Raw genomic sequence first — 24,029 nt, 5'->3', positions numbered from 1 at the left:
TCCCCCCTTTAATGCTAATGATACCGCAGATTAAATTTCACACGCCATCCAGCTCTTGTAACTACTTCTTTCTTGAAACCGGGCGGTGCATCACGTGTGTCAGTGGTTTTATCAGAGAGTGGTGTAGTAGTCCTCGACGTCGGTCTTGGTGTTGCAGTGACGTGTTCGCTGAGCGTTGTGGTGTTCATGGGGTACAGCAACACATCTTGTAGCTTCTCCTGTCTTCTCTGGTTTGTGTTCAGTAGTAGCTGTGGTGTCTGTTGCGTCCAGAAATGCAGGCTTGATACGGTCCACTGCAACTATGGTGGGTGTACCGTTAATCATTATGCGGAAAGTATTGGTATCCATACTGACTACCGGATATGGTCCGTCATATGGAGGCTGCAGTGGTTTACGCACAGTATCATTGCATAAGAATACAAGCGTGCACTTGTCTAGCTCCGCAAAAACGAACGAGTGTCTTCCAAGCTGGTTTCTGGGCATTGTTGGTCTCAATTGGCGTATATGCTCTCTTAATCTTGTGGCGAATTCTGAGGCTGTGATTGTATCATCTGCCATGCTATGCAGAAATTCTCCAGGTAGGCGTAACGTTTGTCCATACAGCAGTTCTGCTACTGTTGCTTTCACATCACTTTTGAATGACGTTCGTAGACCCAAAATTACGATAGGTAATGTCTCTGTCCAATTCGGTGTTGCGTGACATCTCAGTGCTGCCTTTAACTGTCGATGAAGACGCTCAACCAAGCCATTTGATGCGGGGTGGTATGCCGTGGGGCGTATGCGTTTCGTACCTAATAACGTAGCCAATGCTTTGAAAACGTAGGCTTCAAATTGTCGTCCTTGATCAGTTGTAATTCTCAGTGAAACTCCAAACCGGGCAATACAACCACGAAAAAATGTTTGAGCTATAGTTTCTGCAGTGATATCCTTCATTGGAAATGCCTCAGGCCACCTAGTAAATCTGTCAATCACCATGAGGCAATAACTGTAGCCTTCCGATGTCGAGAGTGGGCCGATGATGTCAACATGCACATGGTCAAAACGCTGATTTGGTGGAAGAAATGTGTCTAATGGTGCCCTGACATGCTGTGTGATTTTATTCCTCTAGCACGCCAAGCATTGCTTCACAAATGTTTTACAGTCTGTGAGCATACATGGCCATAAAAATTTTTGTTTGACCAATCTGAGTGTGGCTCTTACTCCTGGATGTGACAGATTGTGCATTGATGCAATTGCCTGTGTTCTGAATTGCTGTGGCACAAATGGACGTATCTTTCCTCTTGCTACGTCACAGTACAACTCAATGCTTGCTTCAGGAAATGTCACGAGCTGTAGCTTCAATCCTTTCTCTTGTTGCAATAGATCACGCAACTCACTATCACATTGTTGCACATGCGCGAGGGCGTCGTAATCAATGGCCTTTGTCACTGCTTCCACCTGTGCGATGTCATCTGGTACTGTGGACACTGCTTCTATGCGAGAAAGTGCATCAGCTGGAACATTTAGCTTCCCTTCCACATACACAATGCTGGTCGTGAACTGGCTGATATAATCTAAGTGTCGCAGCTGCCTGGGCGATGCTTTCCCTGGCTTTACCTTAAAGGCATAGGTAAGCGGTTTATGATCTGTGTAAATCGTGGACGGTCGCCCTTCTAATGCGTGTCTGAATTTTTTTACTGCCGCATAAGCTGCGTACAGCTTACGGTCATAAGTTGCCCAACGTTGCTGAGATGGTGACAACTAATGACTATAAAATGCAATGGGCTGCCATAACTGATCAATTTGTTGCTGAAGTACGGCACCAATGGCAGTGGACGAAGCATCAACCATGAGAGCGAGTGGAGCATGCGCGACCGGGTGTGCTAATTGCGCGGCCTCTGCTACAGCTTTTTTTATAGCGTGAAACGCGGTGTCCGCCTCGATAGTCCAGTGCACACAGTGGTTAGGTTTAGGCGCGCCTTTAAGTAGTTCATTCAATGGTGCAGTTATCAGTGCATGATTGCGAATGAAGCGTTGGTAGAAATTCACTACTCCAATGAATCGTCGTAATTCTCTGACTGTGAAAGGGCGGGGGTATTTGTTTATGGCCTCTACTTTACTGTGTGGCGGTCGAATACCCTGTGCATTCACCAAATATCCTACAAAGTGGACCTCTTTCTCACCAAAAACACACTTGGAAGGATTAATTACTAGTCCATGTGTGCGTAGGCAGTCAAACACTTGTGCGAAATGCTGTAAGTGCTCCTCTTCCGATGCAGACATCACCAATAAATCATCTACATACACATAGCAAAAATCTAAATCTGTTGTAACCTCATCCATAAAACGTTGGAAGGTCTGGGCGGCATTACATAGTCCGAATGGCATTCGGGTGAATTCAAATAGACCGAATGGTGTTGTCACCGCTGTTTTAGGAATGTTTTCTGCAGCTATAGGGATCTGATAGTAAGCTCGAACTAGATCAATGGTAGAAAATATAGTCTTACCGTGAACATTTGCAGAAAAGTCTTCTATATGTGGAACTGGGTACCGGTCTGGAATGGTCCTTGCATTGAGTTGGCGAGTCACCGCAGGAGCGCCATCCATTCTTCTTTTTAGGCACGATGTGAATTGGGGATGCCCAATTGCTACTAGAAACTCTGCAGATACCTTGTGACAGCATGCTGCGAAATTCCTGCTTTACCACTTTTAACTTTTCGGCCGTTAAACGTCTAGGCCAAGCGTGAGTTGGTGGCCCTGGCGTGGTCAAAATGTGGTGGACGGTTATATGCTTGACTGGTGGGAGAGTAGGCGATTGCTGTGTGATCTCCGGGTATCCTTTCAGTAATCGTATATATGGTGTGTCGCCTGTGACTGTGCGTACCTCTAGTGGTGTGATACAACGGACTTTTCCTGTTGTATGCAGACTAGTAGTCAAATCTATTAGTCGCTGACGTCGCAGATCTGGCAGTAAGTCGTAGAAGGACAAAAAAATCTGCTCCGATAAGAGGCTGTGATATATCTGCCACTGTAAATTGCCATTCAAACACACGGCGTAGCCCCAAGTTAAGGAATAATGTTACTCGACCGTATGTTCTAACTTTGGAGTCATTGGCGGCGTATAGATAACAGTCGTCGCAGCTCCGGCGTGATAGGCGGTTTGCTGGATATACGGACACTTCTGCGCCTGTATCGACGAGAAACTGTAGTTTTGTTTCGCGGCCTGTCACAAAAAGTCGGCGAGTGTTTGCACTGTTGCTACGGTGTCTGCCTCGTGTTTCCACTTGCAAGGTGGCGTACACTTTCGTGCATCATTACCAAATGTCTTGTGGTACCAGCATAAGTTCTGTAGTGATCGTGATCGACTGCTACTTCGTGACCGTCGGCGGCGTGGCCGTTGGCGGTTGTGCGTTGTTTGTAATGCAGCTACCTGTGTGGTCAGCTCTGCCAGTTGTGATTGTAGGGAGACTAGCGTCACTGTGGGCGAATTTTCTTGCTGTGGCGTTAATGTTGAGACACTTGATGTGGGATACATTTCAGGTAACGCGTCGGCCGTTTGTGCCAGTGCGTTTAAATCTCCTGCACATACCGTGAGAATTTTTTGAGTGTCTGACGGCAACCGAGACAACCATATATTTCGTAGCACATCATCAGTTACAGTGTTACTTGCCAGTGTGCGCAAACGTCGTAAGAGTGATGGAGTGCGATCTTCGAGTTCTTCAGTGCGCAGTAGCTTCTCTAGTCGTTTTGCCTCTGATTGTGACAAACGCGTTATTAATGTGTTTTTAATGGATGCATAACGATCGGTATCCGGTGGTGCGGATAGGATATCTTGTACTTCTGCTGCTAGACCTTCTGTAAGTGCTGCAACCACATAGCTGTAAATAGTTTCGGTCGCAGATATTTGTGCGAGGACGAACTGGCTTTCTAACTGGGCAAACCACAACAGAGGATTATGTAACCAGAATGGTGGAGGTTTTATTGTCACCCTGTTAATTGCACTGCTGGCTTCAGGTTGAATTGAGACTGGCGAATCGATCGTTATCGTGCTGAAACGAGCGCGACGCGGCTGGCGCGGAAGTTACAAACGGGAACGTTGCGGAACTTCGTTAAACGCTGAAGTCGACGCGGATGTTACGTAGTTCGTCGGGTGTCACCAAATGTGGGTGTTGGAGAAAACAATTCCTTTATTCCCACATACATTTAGCAATAACTGAACACTACACACATGAATGAATTGTGTAGACATGAACAGCACGGAATAACTAACTAAAGCTAAGTCAAAGAATAACTATATCACTGCACGCAAATTAACACTTCACGGAATGTTTATGAAGCACTGTACACTTGTAGGGATCGATTGTCAGAAATAGGTCACTACAAAACTATCTGACTAACAGTGTATGTGTCATCTCTGTTTTGTTACTGTAAAACCTAAATAAATGTTAGTTTTCAGATATCTGGCTTCACTTATAAATAAGGTGATGGAGCGATTTTCATTAAATAAATTTCTATGTACAAAAGTCAGCTCTATTTAAGGAGAAAATACTATTGTTTATGACGTGATTTGTTACATAAAATGAACAAAAATGAATCGGATGAATAGGTTCTATTTATTTCGATATAAATATTGTTTCAGGGTTTGTACGTACGTATTTTCGTTAGCAAATTAGTGTCGATGTTTTGGAATCTTGTTTCACTCCTCAGTAATTTACCACACAAAGTTGATCAAGGACATCTGTGATGAGTTTTGCTTTGTTCATTAATAAACTTTATCGTTGTTAGTTCCTCAATACCGATACAATACTCCGACTTTTTTACCGCAGTGGTAATTCATAACCTCACTTTCAACGATCGGTGCTGGGCGAACTGACGTAACGTCCAGTGTGGATACACCCTAGAACGCTACGGTGTCGTGATGTGACTGTCCGTTGATATCTAGTATGACTCGGCCTAGCCAAATCACACACAGCCTCTCTCTGGCGACATCTTTCACAGTATCCTGTATAGACCAGTGAGCCCTGTACCGAGATCACTGGTATAAGCGAACTCAACATTATCTTTGACTGACAGTGGTACTTCGTAGTTCGTACTGTTTTTTGTGGAGTTGTTGGTGGAAGGTGCTTGGTAATTTGAAGTGATTTAGTTTTATTAACAACACAGGATGTATGATGACGAAGGTAAGTAGTTATGTTTTATATGAGTGTTCCGATTATTCTATTAGTTGTCACTATTATTGCAAACAAGCATGTTTAATATTTATTCAATTGTTATGACAGATCAGTATGAAGACGATGGCGAGGAAATCTCCTCAGAACTGTGGCAGGAGGCCTGCTGGATTGTTATCAACGCGTATTTTGATGAAAAGGGTCTTGTGCGACAGCAGTTGGACTCATTCGACGAATTTATCCAGATGTCGGTTCAACGTATCGTAGAGGATTCACCACAAATCGAGTTGCAGGCAGAAGCTCAGCATACATCAGGAGAAATTGAGAATCCTGTATGTTTTTTAGTTTCACTTTGCCATTTAGTGCTGTAGCTTGCAGTATTGTCGTACTGAATAGTGCCTCTGAGCTGATTACGAACAGATTACCAGTCTTCAATATATTTGGAACACGGTACTAACCGACGTTGACTGTGTTTCACTTGTAAAATTCTCTTTGCAGTTGATGTAAACCATCGTGTGTGTGTGTGTGTGTGTGTGTGTGTGTGTGTGTGTGTGTTCCGTTAAAATTTTGGATACAGGCAGCTTTTATTTTTATTTAGATACATCCGCACAGACAGAAGAGTAAACATCAGCCTAGTTTAATAATCATTGGTTTTACTCCCATCATTTTTCTAAGATACATTCGTACGAAGTCATGGTATAATTCTTAAGTTTGCCAAGATTGAAACTCGAATGGAAGTTGTATGTTTTTACTTTACTTGAAATAGTCGTTACACAAATAGTGTCGCGACCAAACAGTTCCACCAGTTTGTAATAAAAGGAAAAGGGTGATATTTTAACTGTTCACGTTGCTGAGACTTTGTGTCACTCAGATGGAAAACCAGTACTAAGCAAAAAAGGGAAAGCAGAAAGGTGGGAGGAGTATATTGAGGGTCTATACTAGGGCGATGTACTTCAGGGCAATATTATGGAGATGGAAGAGGACGTAGATGAAGATCAAATGGGAGATATGATACTGCGTGAAGAGTTCGACAGAGCACTGAAAGGCCTAAGTCGAAACAAGGCCCCGGGGAGTAGACATTCCATTAGAACTACTGATAGTCTTGGGAGAGCCAGCCATGATAAAACTCTACTATCTGGTGAGTAAGGTGTATGAGACAGGTGAAATACCTTCAGACTTCAAGGAGAATATAGTAATTCCAATCTCAAAGAAGCCAGGTGTTGACAGGTTTGCAAGTTACCGAGCTACAAGTTTAATAAGTCATGACTGCAAAATAGTAACACGAATTCTTTACAGACAAATGGAAAAACTGATAGAAGCTGACCACGGGGAAGATCCGTTTGCATTCTGTAGAAATGTTGGAACATGTGAGGCAGTACTGACCCTACCCTAGAAGATAGAGTAAGGAAAGGCAAACATACATTTCTGGCATTTGTAGACTTAGAGAAAGCGTTTGACAATGTTGACTGGACTACTCTTTAAAATTCTGAAGGTGGCATATATAAATTACAGGGAACGAAAGGCTATTTACAATTTGTACAGAAACCAGATGACAGTTATGAGTTGAGGGACATGAAAGTGAAGCAGTGGTTGAGCAGGGAGTGGGATGGGTTTGTAGCCTATCCCCGACATTATTCAATCTATATATTGATTAAGCAGTAAAGGAAACAAAAGAAAAATTTAGAGTAGGAACTAAAATCCATGGAGAAGAAATAAAAACTTTGAGGTTTGCTGATGACATTGTAATTCTGTCAGACAGCAAAGGCCTTGGAAGAGCAATTGAGTGGAATGGACAGTGTCTTGAAAGGAGGATATAAGACGAACATCAACAAAAGCAAAATGAGGATAATAGAATGTAGTCGAATTAAATCAGGTGATGCAGAGGAATTAGATTAGGAAATGAGACACTTAAAGTGGTAAATAAGTTTCGGTGTTTGTGGAGCAAAATAACTGATGGTTGAAACAGAGGATATAAAATGTAGACTGTCAATAGCAAGGAAAGCGTTTCTGAAGAAGATAAATTTGCTAACATCGAGTATAGATTTAAGTGCCAGGAGTCTTTTCGGGTAGACCGAGGCGTCTGATCCCACCTGTCGTCTTTGACTCATGACGTAAGGCTGTTGTGTGTGACATCATGACGGCGCATAGTTTGGTTTGTGAGTGTGGCGTGAGTGTTGGTGTCATTATGTTGCAGTTTGTTGTACCCTCTGGTGGTGCGTTTAGGGATTTCGCGTTGTGTGTTGTAATGGGTTCAGTTTGGTCTTGCTCCTTGTAGTGACTTTTATGAAGGGTAAAAATTGATATTGTGAGGCATAGATAATGGGTCATTCCATATCAAATCACCCAATAAAAAATAAATTTTACACCCACCTCCTTAGATTTTCATGAAATTTGGATCAAATGGTTCTAATACCATCTTGACAACACCTGCAAATTTTTTTGCTGTATCTCTTATAGTTTTTTTTATAAATTTTTAAAGTTTTTATGTTTTGCGTTTTCCGAACCTTCGGAAATGGTAAATTTAATTTGTATTCAAAACTTTAAAATTGCTTATCTTAAAAACTCTTTTAGATAACATCATGAATTTTTGGAGCAAGTTTATTTATTATACATATTTGAAGATAAAAATGATACTATTAAAATATATTAATATTTTCTATGAATATATATGTATTTTTTTTCTTTTTTTAACGGATGTTTTGTTTTATAAGAATTGCAATATCTAGAGTCTCAGACCTGATAGAATGCTCAATTTTTTTTAATTTACTCTTAAACATATAGGCTACTTGATAAAACAAAAATGATGGCTTTTTAACATGTTTATTAACTATAGTAGATTACATTAGAATTATGTACAAAGATAGTGTTCTTACAACACTTACGTATAACCCAGCTGATTGCTTGAAACATTGAATTTTTTGAGTAATTTTGTCTTCTTAATAAACATTAATGCTGATTCAAACTGTTTTTCCACTTCATCCAAGAGCTTTCAGTTCTTTTGATACAGTCTTTTTTGAAGTAATACATTCTTCCAGTGCTGCTTGATTGAGGTGCGTCTACTACACAGACTCTGTGCTCCAAAGGCACTATGCAAGAATCTTCTCTTTCATGCCAATAAAATGATGCAGCTGGTCCTGAAGGATGTAGAAATAGAATTTCTGCATCTTCTTCATCATTGAATATTGTTTTTACCTGTCCAAAGTACCAGTTACCATCATAATTTACAGCCACATAGCTATTTATGGATGGTTCAACACGAACCCAATCAGAAGAAGAATGGAAAGAAAAGACTAAGGAGGGTTTTATACTGTCTGTAGTCCTAATTTCAAGGTTGTTTGTTGGAAGTGGTTTGAAGTTATGAAAACTTCTTGTTCCAGGAATGGTTCAGGTTGCTGAAGAAACGTTTTTCTAGTTTTAACTGTAGCAAATCAGCTTCTTTTTTGTCAATAAAGTGAAAATGAATGTTTTCAATATTTTTTTCACGAAACTTGTACACATCGATTGCTGTCATTATTTGTTCTTCATCCGAAAGCTGTAGACTGGCTTTCCTTAAAATTCTTTTAATAGTTCCTCCTAGGCCATCACAAATTGACTTCCCATGACTTGTTGCAAAAAAAGAGTGTTGGGCCTTCAAATTAAAGTCTCTCAAGTGTTCAGTCAAATTTTTAAAACTGTTTCTATTTTTGTACTGCCCAGCACAACCATCTGTAAAGTAGTGAACTGAGTCAGTGTCAGTATGATGTAATGACAGCCACTTTGTAATTTCTTTTTGTACAAAGTTAACAAAACCAGTGTCATGTTCTTGGTCATCACTAATAAAACAGTGGTTGGAACCAAAAACAGTTTTCCTCATATCCTAGGAAAATTCCAACTGGGTGTAGAGTACAACCACCTCTATTCCAGTGGTAACTTTGGATCTCATTTTGTATAACAAAGGAATAATTTTCACTGAAATCCATCACAATAATTGCTGTTTTGGGTGGTGGGTCTTCTTTCAATCTTTTAAAGGCTGCTGATTGGGATTTTGCTATAAACGAGTGCGGGGTGAGCTTTTCCAATGACCTAACCAATAAAGAAATGTAGTCTTCAACACTGATAGACTGTTTGATCATTTCTGCCCTGTCTGTGTTAACCCACTGACTGATTACAATTTCTTCTTCTAAATCATAATCTTCACTTAGTTTTTCAGATAAGTACTCAGTTAGTGCAGTATTTGCAGGACAGCTGTCGCAATGATGTAGCATGCAGTTTTGGTTTTCGTGTTGCACACAAGCATCTTAATTAGGTCTTTATAACATTCTTCAATTTTCACAGCATCCAATAATAGTTTAACATTCTGGTGGATACTGCATACACATACAGTGTGTGTGCCTGCAGCACCAGCAAGGATACACCATTTAGGTCTCAAGAAACAAAATTTTGAAAATCCTACTTCTACCTCGGGATTATCCCATTTGAAAGAATAATAGAGTTCTCTCAAGTTACACAAAATGAGTCTGTTTTGCATGTACACATTTTTTTGAACACTTACTTTGTCTTTTGTTCCAGGTAGCACTCTGGAACTTTCATCCTTTTCATAAAAATCTGTTACAAGTCTTACTGTATTTTCAGAAAGAGTTGTACCTTTTTTTGGACCAGGAGTTTCCAAAATACCATTTTCAGATTTTAGCTTTCTAGCATGTCGCACCATGTACTCACTTACATTAAATTCTTTCATCACTTTATTTCGACTCCAAGAATCTGGAGCCAAGGTCAGAATCTGTATTTTTCTAGACTTCCAACAGATGACTTCTTCTCTTTCATAAGAGAAATCATTACATCAAAATCCTTTGCTTTCTCAACGACACTTGTATCTTCTTCGTCATCATCAGAACTTGGTGCATCATATTTCAATGCTTTTGAAACCGCCTTTTTTGCAGTCTTTTCAATACTACTAACCTTCCTTTTAAAATAAGGCCCTTTACTTTGTTCTGACAAGCCATGAAGTTTTATCGGTGTTAAACCTAAATTATCAAGAGCAATGTTTGTTTGTACGAGGGATTCATTTCTGGATTCCAATGATTCTAATTCAACCATGACTTCATCATCTGTTTCACTTTCATTGACTTCAACTCTTAATTTTTCCTCACAAAAGTTACGGCATGTTGAGCAAAACTTTTGTCCAGGTTTTATGCTACTATTTTTTGTCAGTAATTGTTTAGAAATATCCAAGCCTACACTTTAATGACTTTTGATGGGCTTTTTGTGTTTTTTTTAGTGGGTCTACACATGTTGTTTGATACTTTTCAAAAACATTTAAAAAGTAGTAGCTGTGGTGTGAACATATATTCTTAAATTCACGCAGATTAATTCCAGATCGTAAGTGGATCAAATTTTTTTCTTCCTCACTCAATTCAGGTACCGGTTGTAACTTTTTTGAAGGTGTGTAGGTTGTTTGGAAACAGTCAGATTTTTTAAATAACCCTACGCTACAGGTTTGAAAATCTGACATAGTGATTTCACTTTTGGTCTGATTACTGTTCTGGTTACTTTTATAGGATATTGGAAAAGAATCTCTGTAACTAAGTAACAGTACTTACTGAAAGTTCGAGTAAATCTAATAAAATACTATCCAAGCACTATTTAACACTGTAATAATTTTTTACTTCAAAACACAGGAATAACAAAACAAAATCCAAGCATACATTGTTACTCCAAGAAGACAAAAACTTATTTTTGGTGTCTGTCACTTGGTACTTATTATTTTTAAAATATAATTAATATTATTTAAAAAATTAGATAACTATTGAACAGGTTAAAAAGCCAACATAATTTTTCTTTTCTCTAATAGCCTATACAATTAAGAGTATTTTAAAACAAATTTGAGCTTTCTATCAGGTCTGAGACTCTAGATATTGCAGTTTTTGTAAAACTAAACAAACAAAAAAAACCCAACAACTAATTGTAATTTTTTTTCATTTGGAAGATTTTAATATATCTTTAAGGTAATTTCTTTAACATTTAGATATAATACACAAACTTATTCCAAAATTTCATACTGGTATCTTGAGTATTCTTTAACACACAAATTTTTTTAGTTGTGAGGACACGTTTAAGTTACGATTTCCGACTGCTGAAACAACGCCAAATCTAAAAACTTTAAAAATTTATAAAAAAAACTATAAGAAATAGAGCAAAAAATTTTTACAAGTGCTTTCAGGATGATAAAAGAAGTAATTGTACCAAGTTTCATCAAAATCTGACATGGTTGGTGTCAAGGCCTGGGTGACTTGACATGGAATGACCCTAATACATGGGTGACAATTTAAATTTTATTACAAGGAAGAAATTTAGTTGTTTCAAAATTGCCACCAGTCCAAACATTGATGAAGGTATATGTACTAAATGCGGGCTTCTGCTCCAAGGATTGCGAGAAAGTCACATTTCATCCAGATTACACATAAAATAATTTTTATGTTTTAGCTGTTCTGGTTCTCATAGTTATGCTAGTTCGGACTCTAATGAGAAGGTCTGCTGTGAATATTAGAAAAGGCGTTGGAAAGTGATAAGTAAATATTGTTGGCTTTCAGTCAGAGGGATAGTGTTAAAGGAAGAGTTTTGCAGTATGAGTAGCAGACATGTGGAATACTGCACACAGTAATGTAGCATAAATAGTGATTTCTGAGCTTTTAGTGACACAGTTTAAAAGTTTTGAGATGTTCAATCCCATTGTCAGTTTCATTTTCTTGTAAAAATTTTGACTGTGTATTATTATGGACTCTGCGACAATACCGGACTTCAAAATTACACCACATGACGTAATTGGATCAGGAAGTGGTTTGGTGAAGTGAAAATTCATGTATTGGACAAATAATTTGTGAGCAGTTATTACTAGAATAGTAATGCTTTTGTCTCATGTGCATTACAAAAATATTAGTCTGTCAGCTTCATAAAGGAAAAAGGAAAAATCCTGTACATACGTATCCAAATGTGGTATGTAAAGCTCTGTCAGAATGTCAATTTAAGAGTAAAAGGAACAACAAACCTTGATTTTTGTCTGGACCTACTTTAGTCTATGTAATAATGTTTTTAATGTTCTTGTTTACAGTAAAACCTGGACCTGAGTTTCATCAGTGCTCTGTTCCTTTATAGTAAAACAATTTGTTCTCAGTATTTTGCTGTGTTTATAACAAGCATACTGTAACTTATCTATTTGATTATATTAAAGTCTGGTTCCAACTCCACTAACATATTCTGATCTTATCAATCTGAAACTTTTCCGTAGTCAAAGTTGTAGAAACAGTACAATTTCTGAGGGCGGTGTTATTATCTGTTTAACCAGATGTCTTGTAAAACAAAGTGGTTGTAGCAGCAGAGCACACATGTTCTGAATCCATTGCTTAAGTTTGCTTATGCCGACATTTCACCAGGACCAGACTACTGACGTACCTAGAACTTGCACATGAAAGTGGAGTCTCTGAAAGCTGCACCCATGGTATAAACTAGCCTGACACCAGATGGGAGCAACCTGCACCTGCACTCACTTTTTACATTAGGTTGTTTGACAAGTAAAGTGCAAGTTACCTCATATTCCAGGAGCAGTTGACTTTAAAAAAAGAAAAAAAAGGGGGGTGGCTCATGTGATGGCATCAAGCACACAAGGCACCACAAGTGAACAGTATTCTCTGTGAAGTTTAAAAGGATTATCTTTGTCGCTGTCGGCGTAGTAAGATTCTCATATAGTTATTGTTTGAAGTGTTTCCCGAGATAGAAATAAAATAATTATTTGAAGCAACCTTTTGTATTCTTTCGCGATAAATACGTGTGTGGTGAGTTCCCAAAGGTGTTTCAGAAACCTTGACGTGACGTCCTTGTTCCATTCTCTCGATGACCTCTGTGAATGCTGCCATGTGAAATGCTTTAATGATGTGATCGGTTTTGCCAAAAGTCTCTCTACATTTTACCTTCAACAAAACTGATTCTACACTATTAAAAACTGTTAGAGCCGACACAATTGAATAAGTAATAGTGAGTACAATACATTTAGTGCCAGTAACTATATTTGCACTTCCAGGTAAAATACGTTGAACACAACAACCAAGAAACATTTAATTACATACATAAAACTCAGAGAGAGGTCTATTATGTTCCACATGATGCACTTTGCCGCCATTTCACACGAAATATATTGTTCACACAATTCCAACAAAAACAATATTTTAATGAACATTATTTAATCTATTGATGTTCTTAGTTATGCAGAAAGTTGTCTGTGTATTATAAAACCCAAATAAGCGGTCGCTTGCATTTATTTGGTCTCTATACTTATACCTGGCCTCATAAAAATATCCTAATCCTCACGGGATCTATGCAGAGTTTCATAAAACCAAAATAATCAATAAAATTAAGACTAAAATGCCATAATAACACGAAATCCGTTACTATAGCATGTATGAGTGGTGTGACCAGGCCAAACTATCTGTGTTAGCTGAGAATAAGGTTACAACTTACTTGTAGCAGACGATGTCAGTGTCACTTACTACTTAATCAGCATCAACTTAGCCCGAAGATAGTCAATGTGAAAACTTCCTTTCCGAAAATCCTTGAAGCCTATTCAGACTTGCCATCATGTCATGTCGCATCACTTCAAAACATTCCGCAATGCATGTCAAATGGCGGCATTCACATCGGCCGTCAACGGCACGAAACGTTTAGTCACGCCACTACCAAGGTTTCTCAGTAAGAAAGTCTTGACTGTCACGTTGAGTGGGGGCAACAGTGAAATCGTCTGCTAACATTGGATGTTAACCTATTTTCGTCACACTCACTCATGTTATAGTGCTAAACACTGCTGAACTACACTCATTGTAATCTCAGTCCAGGTCTTAAATGCTCCAAAATCTGAAATTGGAATAAAAGCGGTCTTTTTGCATGCCCTTCACATTCCAAAGTTGACTTCATACCATTACTGTCTCTCTCTGTCTAAAAGTTACCTTTGTTATTTTATTTGTACTAGCATATGCAAGGTATGAACTTCTAAGTTAGACATTGGTACTTAACTTGGTTTGTCTTAAACCTCTTTAAGATGTAAGTTTACACTAACCTTTCCCCTCCCCCTCCACCTCTTTCTGAATCAACCCAAGTCATATTTTGCAGTTGCAGATAAATTGTGCTTTTTATGTTTGTCTTGTTTTCTAGCTTATGCTGTATGTCTCTGACATCCACATATTCATATTATTTGTACTTTATATTTGAAGAATATCCATAGGTCATAAATAAAGATGGAGTCATTCTTGACTGGTAATGTAGTCTGTATTATTACCGTTGCAATATATACTGTAATTCAACTTTTGTTTATAGATTTTCATGTCAAAAATGTGTCTCTTTTAACAGCCAAGGTATTTGCTGAAATTTGAGCAAATATATTTGTCAAAACCAACTCACTGGGAGAAAGATGGTGCCCCTTCACCAATGATGCCCAATGAAGCAAGGCTACGTAACTTGACATACTCTGCTCCACTTTATGTTGATATATTGAAGAGGGTTGAAAAACATAAAGAAGAACCTGTTGAGACACTGCATCAGAAAACATTCATTGGTTAGTATGGAGATTTCTGATAGTAAGATTGTTACTGCAGAATTGGCAACTTTGGTTTAATGTATGCAAAATTTAAAACCAGGAAAGTAAGTTCTGAAAACTTCAATATTTCAGTTGTGAAACTGAATCTCTGGTTGAATATGTACCCATATAGCTGGTTGAATGTGATATGTATTTGGGGTCCATTTTATTTTTATTTATTGTGAGGGTTTGCCATGTAATTACTTTAAATACCTATAAACCTTATGTTGTTTATAGTTGCTAAGTTTCTAATGTTTGATAACTGCTGTGATTTCTTTATCTGATCAAAGCTTTCTTCTGTCGATTTTTATTACAATGAGCCAATTGTTTACAGGAAAAATTCCGATAATGCTTCGTTCAACTTATTGTTTGCTGAGCACTCTCACGGATCGTGACTTGACTGAGTTGAATGAATGTCCTCTTGATCCTGGCGGATACTTCATTATAAACGGATCAGAGAAGGTAAAATTTGTTTTATACTTGATGAAATAATTTAGTTTGCTGTTGATTGCAAATATTTTCCTGTAAAAAAGTAAGCCATGCTGTCAGTCCCCTAGTGAGCATGGAAAGAGAACTTGGACATCAGCGTGGAAAGAGAACTTGGACATCAGCGTGGAAAGAGAACTTGGACATCAGCGTGGAAAGAGAACCTGGACATCAGTAACTTAAACAGATTTGCCCAAAGTGTACTTGCAGGGGCCTGTAAGATGGCAGTTGGTGTCAGGTGGTGGATCTATTGAAGAAAGATGAGGCATCACTAAATTGCTGTAATTACACTACCCCTATCTATAACAAGAAATTTCAGTTTGTGTTGTTGCTGTTATGTACGATATAACAGAACATAAATTTGTAAGGAATTCATATTTTGGCAACCAGACTGCAGTGTCACCTCTTGCAAGTCTTGCAGTCAACTTAGAAGTGTGGAGTGGGAAGTTCTCTAAAAGATGTCCTATTGTTTGTTTTCCTACGTCTGTCACACACTTCACTTTCACTATAACACCACTTCGATATGAGCCATCTCTCCCTTGTTTGATATGGGATGCATTTGTCAGCCATTTGTGAAAGGGAAGATAAAAACTCTGCAACCTTCATTGTTAGTTTTGCATCAGGTGAATGTTCATTCCAGCATGTTTTCATATCTTGGTGAATTCTGTAACTTGAAGATTGACCCAAGGTGGCTTGCATGACTTTGGGTGTAAAGCTGGCAAATTCTGGAAAGTACTCCTAAGAAATGCATTCTTATATGGCTCTATGTTATTGAGAATCTGAGCATTTTCACCTTGCCAGCTTTTCTTTTGATATCTGAAAGAACAGTATTGGATTAAACAGGCAGCCACTGACTGCAGGTAGCTCTGACAATGCCAGTAATGATCTCATTAAGACATACATCTATCTGAGTTGTACATTTGTGATTTTCCCATCCAGACCCACAATAATTAGCAGCTGAGTACACAAGTGAAAGTGCATCATTGCATAGCATACTTGCATTTGCTTCCCATCTGTTGCCGGCTATGTTGTGGAATAGATTTGCTGTTGAGCCAAGCTTCTTTGATAGGTGTGTGCAGTGTCGCTTAAATGAGTGTGTCCATTTGATACATTGAAATGTGGGGACATAGTTATCGGAAACTTATACTGCATGAAATGTTGTGCAACTTCCTGCGTTTTCCTCTTCATTATTGAGATGGAACGCTGTTGCTCTGTTTGCTTGGGTTTGGTTGACATCTCCATTTGTAAGGTACTTGTTTAGTTATTGTAACAATACTTGATACCTTTATTCAGACATATAAGGGCCAATCAAAAAGTTTGTTCGAAGGCCATAAAGGCCAGAATTGGTATGCTAATGAGGCAAAATCGCCATGAGCATTGAGACAATTAGCTTACCAACGCACAAGATACCTGTATGGTAAAACGCCGCGTCCTGCTTGCTATTTGAAGTGGTTTGTAAATTCCTGCTGCATGTCCTCATTTGACAGGAATTGTTGACCCATCAAAGCCTTTGTTTTTCAGGGACGAAAGCTGTATAGTGACATGAGGAGAGATCAGGACTGCTGGCGCCACTTCTCTATTGTGACATTTGCAACGTGGGGACGTACATTATCATGAAGCAGCAGCACCCCCTTGTCCTAGTTTTCCTGAACGTTTGGCCTTAATTGCACACCATAATTTCTTCAGTGTTGCACAGTACCATTCTTCTGATGGAGACATCATAATGGATGAGGCTGGTCTCAGATAGACCAAGAGGACAAGGTTCAAACTCTCATCCGGCCATCATAATTTAGGTTTTCCGTGATTTCCCAAAATCGCTCCAGTCAAATGCTGGGACAGTTGCTCCATCTCTAATGACCTCATTGTTGACGTGATGTTAAACACTAATCTCCTGCTCTCTGATAGACCAGTTTGGAACTTGGCACGTCATTTCACAATGGTGGTTTTCGACAAACGTGCTGCCTTCGCACACGTTCCTCATTCTCCGAAAAACTTCTACTGGTATTTGGTCTTTGGTAGCCAGGAAAAGAATAACAGCTTGTTGGCCCTGTTTGAACGTATTTAGTAATGATGTTGCCATAGTTCATGTTACTGCATGTATTGGACACACATCATCAAGACATGAATGCCACACTAATCTCTTTCTTACATACCAGCATTGAAGTCGCACTACATTGCATGTACACTATAGCAACATCCTCAAATGGAAACTTTTTGGACACCCATTATACCAACTCATCTAGGTACTGGATTTTCATGGAGCTAGTTGCTGGAATGTTGTGGATGTACAAACCAATCAGCATGGGAGCCAGCGTTAATCATTGAGCAGTCTATTATTCAGGATTCTCTGTCTACTAGCTTTTCTATTCAGTAAAATTGAAAGCATTTGATCAGGAAGCATGTTAAGTAAACTTGCTTGTATCTAATGTACAATTACATCGGAGCCAATCCTCCTCTCCATACTATATTGTAAACTGCAGTCAGGTTGACGAAAGATGTAGCTCATGTGAGATCTTTGAAATAGTCAACCCTTTTTCAGATCATTAGCACTTGATTTCAGCTACTCTGTTTTTATAAAGCCACTCTGTTCCACTGGAATTATTTTATGTTCTCTTGGATGCAGTTGAGAATTAGCATCTCCAATTGTACCAAGAAGGGAGATGGGTCTACAGCTAGCCACATAGAGTTCGTCTTTGCCTGGTTTCAAAACTGCCGTTATTTTATATTTCATAAGCATCACTAGTAGTTTGCCAATCAAAATATTTTGTTGACGAATTCGGGAAGCCGTTGTTTTCATCCGGCATCGTACAGACGTAAGGTACTCTGAATACACTCGATCAAATTCAGCAAGAGCCCCGAGTTCATAGACACCAGCCACATGCATACTGAGATTTCAAACAAGATCTTTTCTTATAGTATTTTCTTTAGGTTATTTATACACCATATCCCAACTTAGCTTTTGAAATTTTTATTAACCTGGCAGCAACTGCAATAACATTTGTGTGTGTGCGTGTGCGTGTGTGTGTGCGTGTGCGTGTGTGTGTGTTTTCTTCTTTGTATAAGTGGATCTGTACCAAGTTTCCTTATAAAGTTCCTGGCTTTACAGCTGGAATGTGTAAAATCCAGTGGTCCCGCCATTTCTTTTCTAGTAAGATTAGTGATGACTGCATTTTCATTTTTTTCATTGTATGCTGTTAAGGAGAGAGGTATACTATAACTCTTAGAAATACAAACAGTAACTCCAAGCTTGCACCATTGTTAAATGCAAAATTTGTTACACAGGGATACCAATATAGGAGCGTATAGGCACCACAGAACCTCTTGCTGTGGGTCTGCACCTTGGATCTTGTCTCGCCCATCTGTAGACACTACACACAATTTATCACCTTGTTATCCCCATCCCCTCCTTCCCCGACTGGCCAAAACGTTGCTTACTCTTACTGTTTAAGACAGTGCTGTAAACATTGAACAAGTCAAGTTTTTTTCACAAGTTTATATTCTGTAGTGAATATACTTTAACTGTAATTATTAGTTGAAATGTGTTGATACAATCAACAAACTTCAGCTTCCATAATACTTAAATGTAAGTCTTTCTGTATTGAAGTATGATAAAAACAGTAATTCATTAGATATTAGATTCATACGGCTAATTTGCTTTGAATTGTCTTTATTTCCAAGTCAAAATTTGCTTGATTCAAGGATCTTTCTATGGTAAATTGGTAGAAATTGTGATATTTCTGTTTGATGAGATTTATTTTTTGGGCTTACATGCATAAGAGATGTTTTAATGTTTGTGTTTTTGTAGGTTCTGATAGCTCAGGAGAAAATGGCAACAAATACAGTGTATGTGTTCAGCATGAAAGATGGAAAATATGCATACAAAGCAGAAATTCGTTCCTGCCTAGAACATTCATCGCGTCCTACTTCAACCCTCTGGGTCAACATGATGGCTCGGGGTGGACAGGTAATTAGATTTTTTGTCTATATTGTGATTTCTGTGAATTTTTGTTCCTCTTCCCATTCACATATAACCACCAGTGTTACATTTTTTTCTTAAAGTAATCAAGAAATGAGTGATAAGATTGGTTGTTATGGTACTAAGTAACTACCAATTATCATTTTCTAAACAGTGTCAGTACATCAGATTTAACATTTACATTGCAGTTTCAAGGAAGAAAGTGACAATGGTATGATTTTAATTTCATTTGGAGTATGTCGTCATTATAAATTCAAAGTAATTATTGTGTGCTGTGTTTTTCTTCACTCACTAGATGTTTTAAAGCTCTGTATTGTAGTAAAATATGCATCCTGCGTTCAGAAATTCATGGAATCAGCATCTTTAAAATACAAATTATTGAAAAACTAATTTCACATTGCTTATAATGGTACACTGTCAATGATTACTGTGCTCGTATAAACAGTGAAGGCTATAAATAGGCACTCACTCACCTGGAGTTGAATGGTGTTCAGGCACCCTTTAAAGATTAGGAAAAAAAATTCTGATCTAGGTATGTACACTATCTGAACAAAAGTATCTGTACCTCCCTACGTTTTGTGGGATTAATCACTAGATGCCACTAGAGGCAGACCTGCCAGTATGAAAGGAGGTAGGGAGTATTTTGTTTTAACTAGAGAAACAGTAATAGGAGAATGAGTCGGTTAGGGAAGCTCGGTGACATCGAATGTGGACTAGTCATTGGATTTTCCCTGAGCAACAAATCCATCAGGGGCCTTTAAAGCCTTCTAAAGTTGGCCAAGTTGACTGTTGATGCAATTATGAAGTGGGAATGTGAAGAAACAATCACAGCTAAAACAAGACCTGGCAGACCTCCTGTAATGACAGACAGGTACTATCAAGCTTTCCAAAAGATAGTTGTACAAAATCACATGAAATCAGTGGAAGGAATCACTTGTGAATTCCGAAAGTACCACTAGCAGTCCAGATGGTAAAAGGACTGTGGGTAGGGACTTAAAAAGATGAGATACACAAGGATTGAACAGCTCTTCACAAGCCACATACTCCTGAAGTCAACACTAAATGACACTTGTGGTGGTGTAAAGGGTGTCCCCATGGAATGGTGGATGACTGTAAACAAGTGATTTGGAGTCATGAATTGTGTAACAACCTGTGGCAGTGAGACGGTATGAGTTTGGTGAGTGCCTGGAGAACATTACCCGTCATTGTCTGTAGTGACAGCAGTGAAGTGCAGAGCTGGTGGTGTTATGGTATGGTGATTTTTTTTTTTTTCTCCTCGGTTAGGTTGTGTAGTCCTCTTATTGTGCTAAAGAAAATGCTAAGTATGGGACGACATGAACACATTTCACAGCATAGTGTGCTGCTTACAGCAGAGGAACAGTTAGGAGGCAATGACTGTATCAGCATAGCAATGCACCCTGTCACAAAGCAATATCTGTGAAGTATTGGTATGTGGACAAAAACATTCCCGAACTGGACTGGCCATCCCAGATTCCCTGTGGAACACCTTCGGGATGAGTTAGAATGTCAACTACACTCTAAACCCCCAGCGTCCAACATCACTACCTTCTCTGGTTTCAGCTCTTGGTGAAGAATCGGCTGCCATTCCTCCACAGAAATTCGGAAACCTTGTTGAAAGAGTCCCCAGCAGAGTTCTCATCATAAAGGTGAAGGTTGGATGCACCCCATATTAAAGTCCACTCCGTCGGGTTGATGGAGGTGATAGAGAAGATCCAAAGAAGAGCAGCGCGTTTCGTCACAGGGTTATTTGGTAAGCGTGATAGCGTTACGGAGATGTTTAGCAAACTCAAGTGGCAGACTCTGCAAGAGAGGCGCTCTGCATCGCGGTGTAGCTTGCTGTCCAGGTTTTGAGAGGGTGCGTTTCTAGATGAGGTATCGAATATATTGCTTCCCCCTACTTATACCTCCCGAGGAGATCACGAATGTAAAATTAGAGAGATTCGAGCATGCGCGGAGGCTTTCCGGCAGTCGTTCTTCCCGCGAACCATACGCGACTGGAACCAGAAAGGGAGGTAATGACAGTGGTACGTAAAGTGCCCTCTGCCACACGCTGTTGGGTGGCTTGCGGAGTATAAATGTAGATGAAGATATTTCTGGATACTTTTGATCAGATAGTGCACATGTGCAGGCTATTGTGTGGTGATCAGTGATTGCCCATCATTGTTGACTTCTTTGTTTGTTGATTCCATCCTGGAAATCCCAGTATTGTAGAGAGGAATAAATATTAATGTAAATTAATCTAACATTAATTTCATTAATGTTAATTTATGTTTATTTAATTAATTAATGAATTAATGTTAGTCATTGATGGAATCATTCAATGTGCACATTGCTTCATAAACATAAACACAGTGACATCATCCACCTTTCATACACATTAGGTCTGGAAATGGATGAGGCACATTCCATGAAGCTGGGTTAAAGTGGAGGATGCTAAAGAACAGGCATTTTATTTTGCAGCAAAACTGCATGTCAGCTGTAGCAGTATGATTGATCCTAATGTCATACAAGAGAAAGAAATTATGAATATCTGACAGTTCTGATCAGATATCCATAGTTCCCTATAAAACTGCTCCAGGACATCCAAATATCAATTGCTTTAGGAATGATAGTTGCAACAGTAGTAGTTGGGTGAGGCTCCATGTGGGAGGCATGGCACACTTAAGCGAATATTTTGGCTCACTATAGTGAGACGTGTAACTGCAGCAACCACCTGTGGTTGCCAAACCTTCACCCTCGCCACAATACTCCGCACTTGCAATATACCTTAGACAGTAAGTTGCTCTGTGGTGTTGTTCATTGCGTACTGAGATTTTTCATTTTTCACACTTGTGGGGTTAATATTTTATGTTACTACTATTCTGTGTTGTATGATACCAAACAATACCAGAAGCGGGTTTGTCAATGTTTCTTTGTTGAAAAGATCAACATAGAATTGTTGGCCAATGGATTACTGTAAGAGGTCAGTCGATGGAAGTGGTTTATGCTTTACATGCCTGCACTGTCACCAGTTCTTGATAATGATCCCAACCATTCTGTTATTATTGACAAGATTCCTACCATAGCAGAGCGAGAGTTTGATTGGTTGGCTTCACCAGGAAAGTGTCGAAGTAAGTGATAGTCATAAAAATTTGGAGCCTACGAAACTAATCCCTGTACAAATAATCTTCTCCCAGGTAAGAAACCAATGACCTGGCAAAAACAAGAGCATTTACTCATTAGGCTGACATAATATTACTGTCATTTAAATCCATTAAAATTGATGCAGACCTAAAGTAAACATTTTTTACCAGCAAATACAAGAACGAATTACTATCTGAAGTTGAAGCTGTCGCCAATAAAGCTGTTGGGAAAGTCGGGTCTGAAAATTGGAAGAAAGCCGCTAATGTTACCAGTGCATAATACTAAATGCATGGTGAAATGAAGCTGTCTTAGATACTATGTAAAGTATTCATTTCATTAAATAATGACAGTGACAGTCTCTCTTCAAGCCTCTGTCACAGCAGAGTAATGTCAGTAATTTTTCTGTTACCACAGAAAAAGATGTGAGTGTGGGATTCAGCTGACTGTTCCGTGTGTGGGGTTTAATGACCGGCATAGTGAAATCATATGAGGTGGCTGTAATTGAAGTGCAGCTACTCATGGAAGTAGTGTGTGGGATGGAATTATCGTATGGCAATAAAACTTAGTAGATATGCTAATGCGTTAATGCAGAACTAATTTACAATGGCAAAAGGTTAGTTCCAGTTTTCACCACCATGTGCAAATGTATCATTGTACAGCATCTTGTTGATGTCTTTTGTGCTTACATTGACAAATTGTGCAAGCGGTGGTCAGTAATAAAATAAACAATATGCCTTGTTAAACAGTTTGACCTCTTCATTCCATGTCCGGTTTCTAATCCATCACATACGGAAACATTTCTGTATGTCTTTCATGCATTCACAGTGCCAGATTTGCACATGGTGGCCAAAATTGGAACTAAGTTTTTTCCCACGTAAATTGGTTCTCTGTTAATGCATTAGAATATTTACTAAGTTTCACTGCCATAGAATAATTACAGCCCACACTGCACCTCTGTGAGGAGCTGCACTTTAATTATAACCACCTGGTATTTCACAAGTTTTGGATATTAACGAGGATGCTGAGCCCAAATGAAGTTCATTTCAGGTTCCAGGCTTCATCACAGATTGTAAATCCCTTTGTGTGTAATAAAATTGCTGCAATATGAAGATAGTGTATTTTGTACCAGTATTCTTCTTTCTTGCAAACACACAATGTTTGTTGTTTTTTTATCCCATTACATTAGAAAAAGTAAAGTTTGATGAGAAAATGCAATATGCATTAAGGGGCCCTTACATGCGTAATATTCATTGCACAATGGTACTGACCATGTATTGACAGTTTGCACAATATACTGGAATCTACAGAGTTTTAGTCTGCCGCTGGTAGCTGAGTGGTCAGCGCGACAAAGTAATCCTCAGGGCCCGGGTTCGATTCCTAGCTGGGTCAACGATTTTCTCCGCTCAGGGACCCAGGTTTTGTGTTATCATAATCATCATAATTTCATCCCCATCAACACGCAAGTTGCCGAAGTGGCGTCAAATTAGACTTGCACCTGGCGAATGGTCTACCCGACGGGAGGCCCTAGTCACATGACATTACAGTGTTTTAAAATATTGACATGTACTTGATATATTGTGGAATATATTGAACCATGTAAGGGTAGTATTGTGCAATAAAAGGCTGTTCCTGCTAAGACAGAGAGAAATTAAATACACTCCAAATAAATTCCTGAAAA

The 24,029-nt window shown here is 38.9% G+C and overlaps 1 protein-coding gene across 1 annotated transcript in view; it reads left to right on the top strand.

The window, feature by feature from the left end:
* The first annotated feature begins 5,029 nt into the window (after nucleotides 1–5,029).
* Nucleotides 5,030–24,029, top strand: part of LOC126475055 (DNA-directed RNA polymerase II subunit RPB2) — an 88,499-nt gene continuing 69,499 nt past the window's right edge. Inside the window, exons 1-5 of the mRNA XM_050102607.1 lie at nucleotides 5,030–5,159; nucleotides 5,259–5,479; nucleotides 14,520–14,724; nucleotides 15,080–15,207; nucleotides 19,037–19,195. Of these exons, the coding sequence (XP_049958564.1) occupies nucleotides 5,144–5,159; nucleotides 5,259–5,479; nucleotides 14,520–14,724; nucleotides 15,080–15,207; nucleotides 19,037–19,195 (729 nt within the window). The 5' untranslated portion in view covers nucleotides 5,030–5,143. The remainder of the gene's footprint in view (nucleotides 5,160–5,258; nucleotides 5,480–14,519; nucleotides 14,725–15,079; nucleotides 15,208–19,036; nucleotides 19,196–24,029) is intronic.

Source organism: Schistocerca serialis, chromosome 4 (assembly GCF_023864345.2).
Source record: "Schistocerca serialis cubense isolate TAMUIC-IGC-003099 chromosome 4, iqSchSeri2.2, whole genome shotgun sequence".
NCBI lineage: Eukaryota > Metazoa > Arthropoda > Insecta > Orthoptera > Acrididae > Schistocerca > Schistocerca serialis.
Note: the sequence above shows the minus strand (reverse complement) of the source record. Positions and strands in the feature narration are given on the sequence as shown.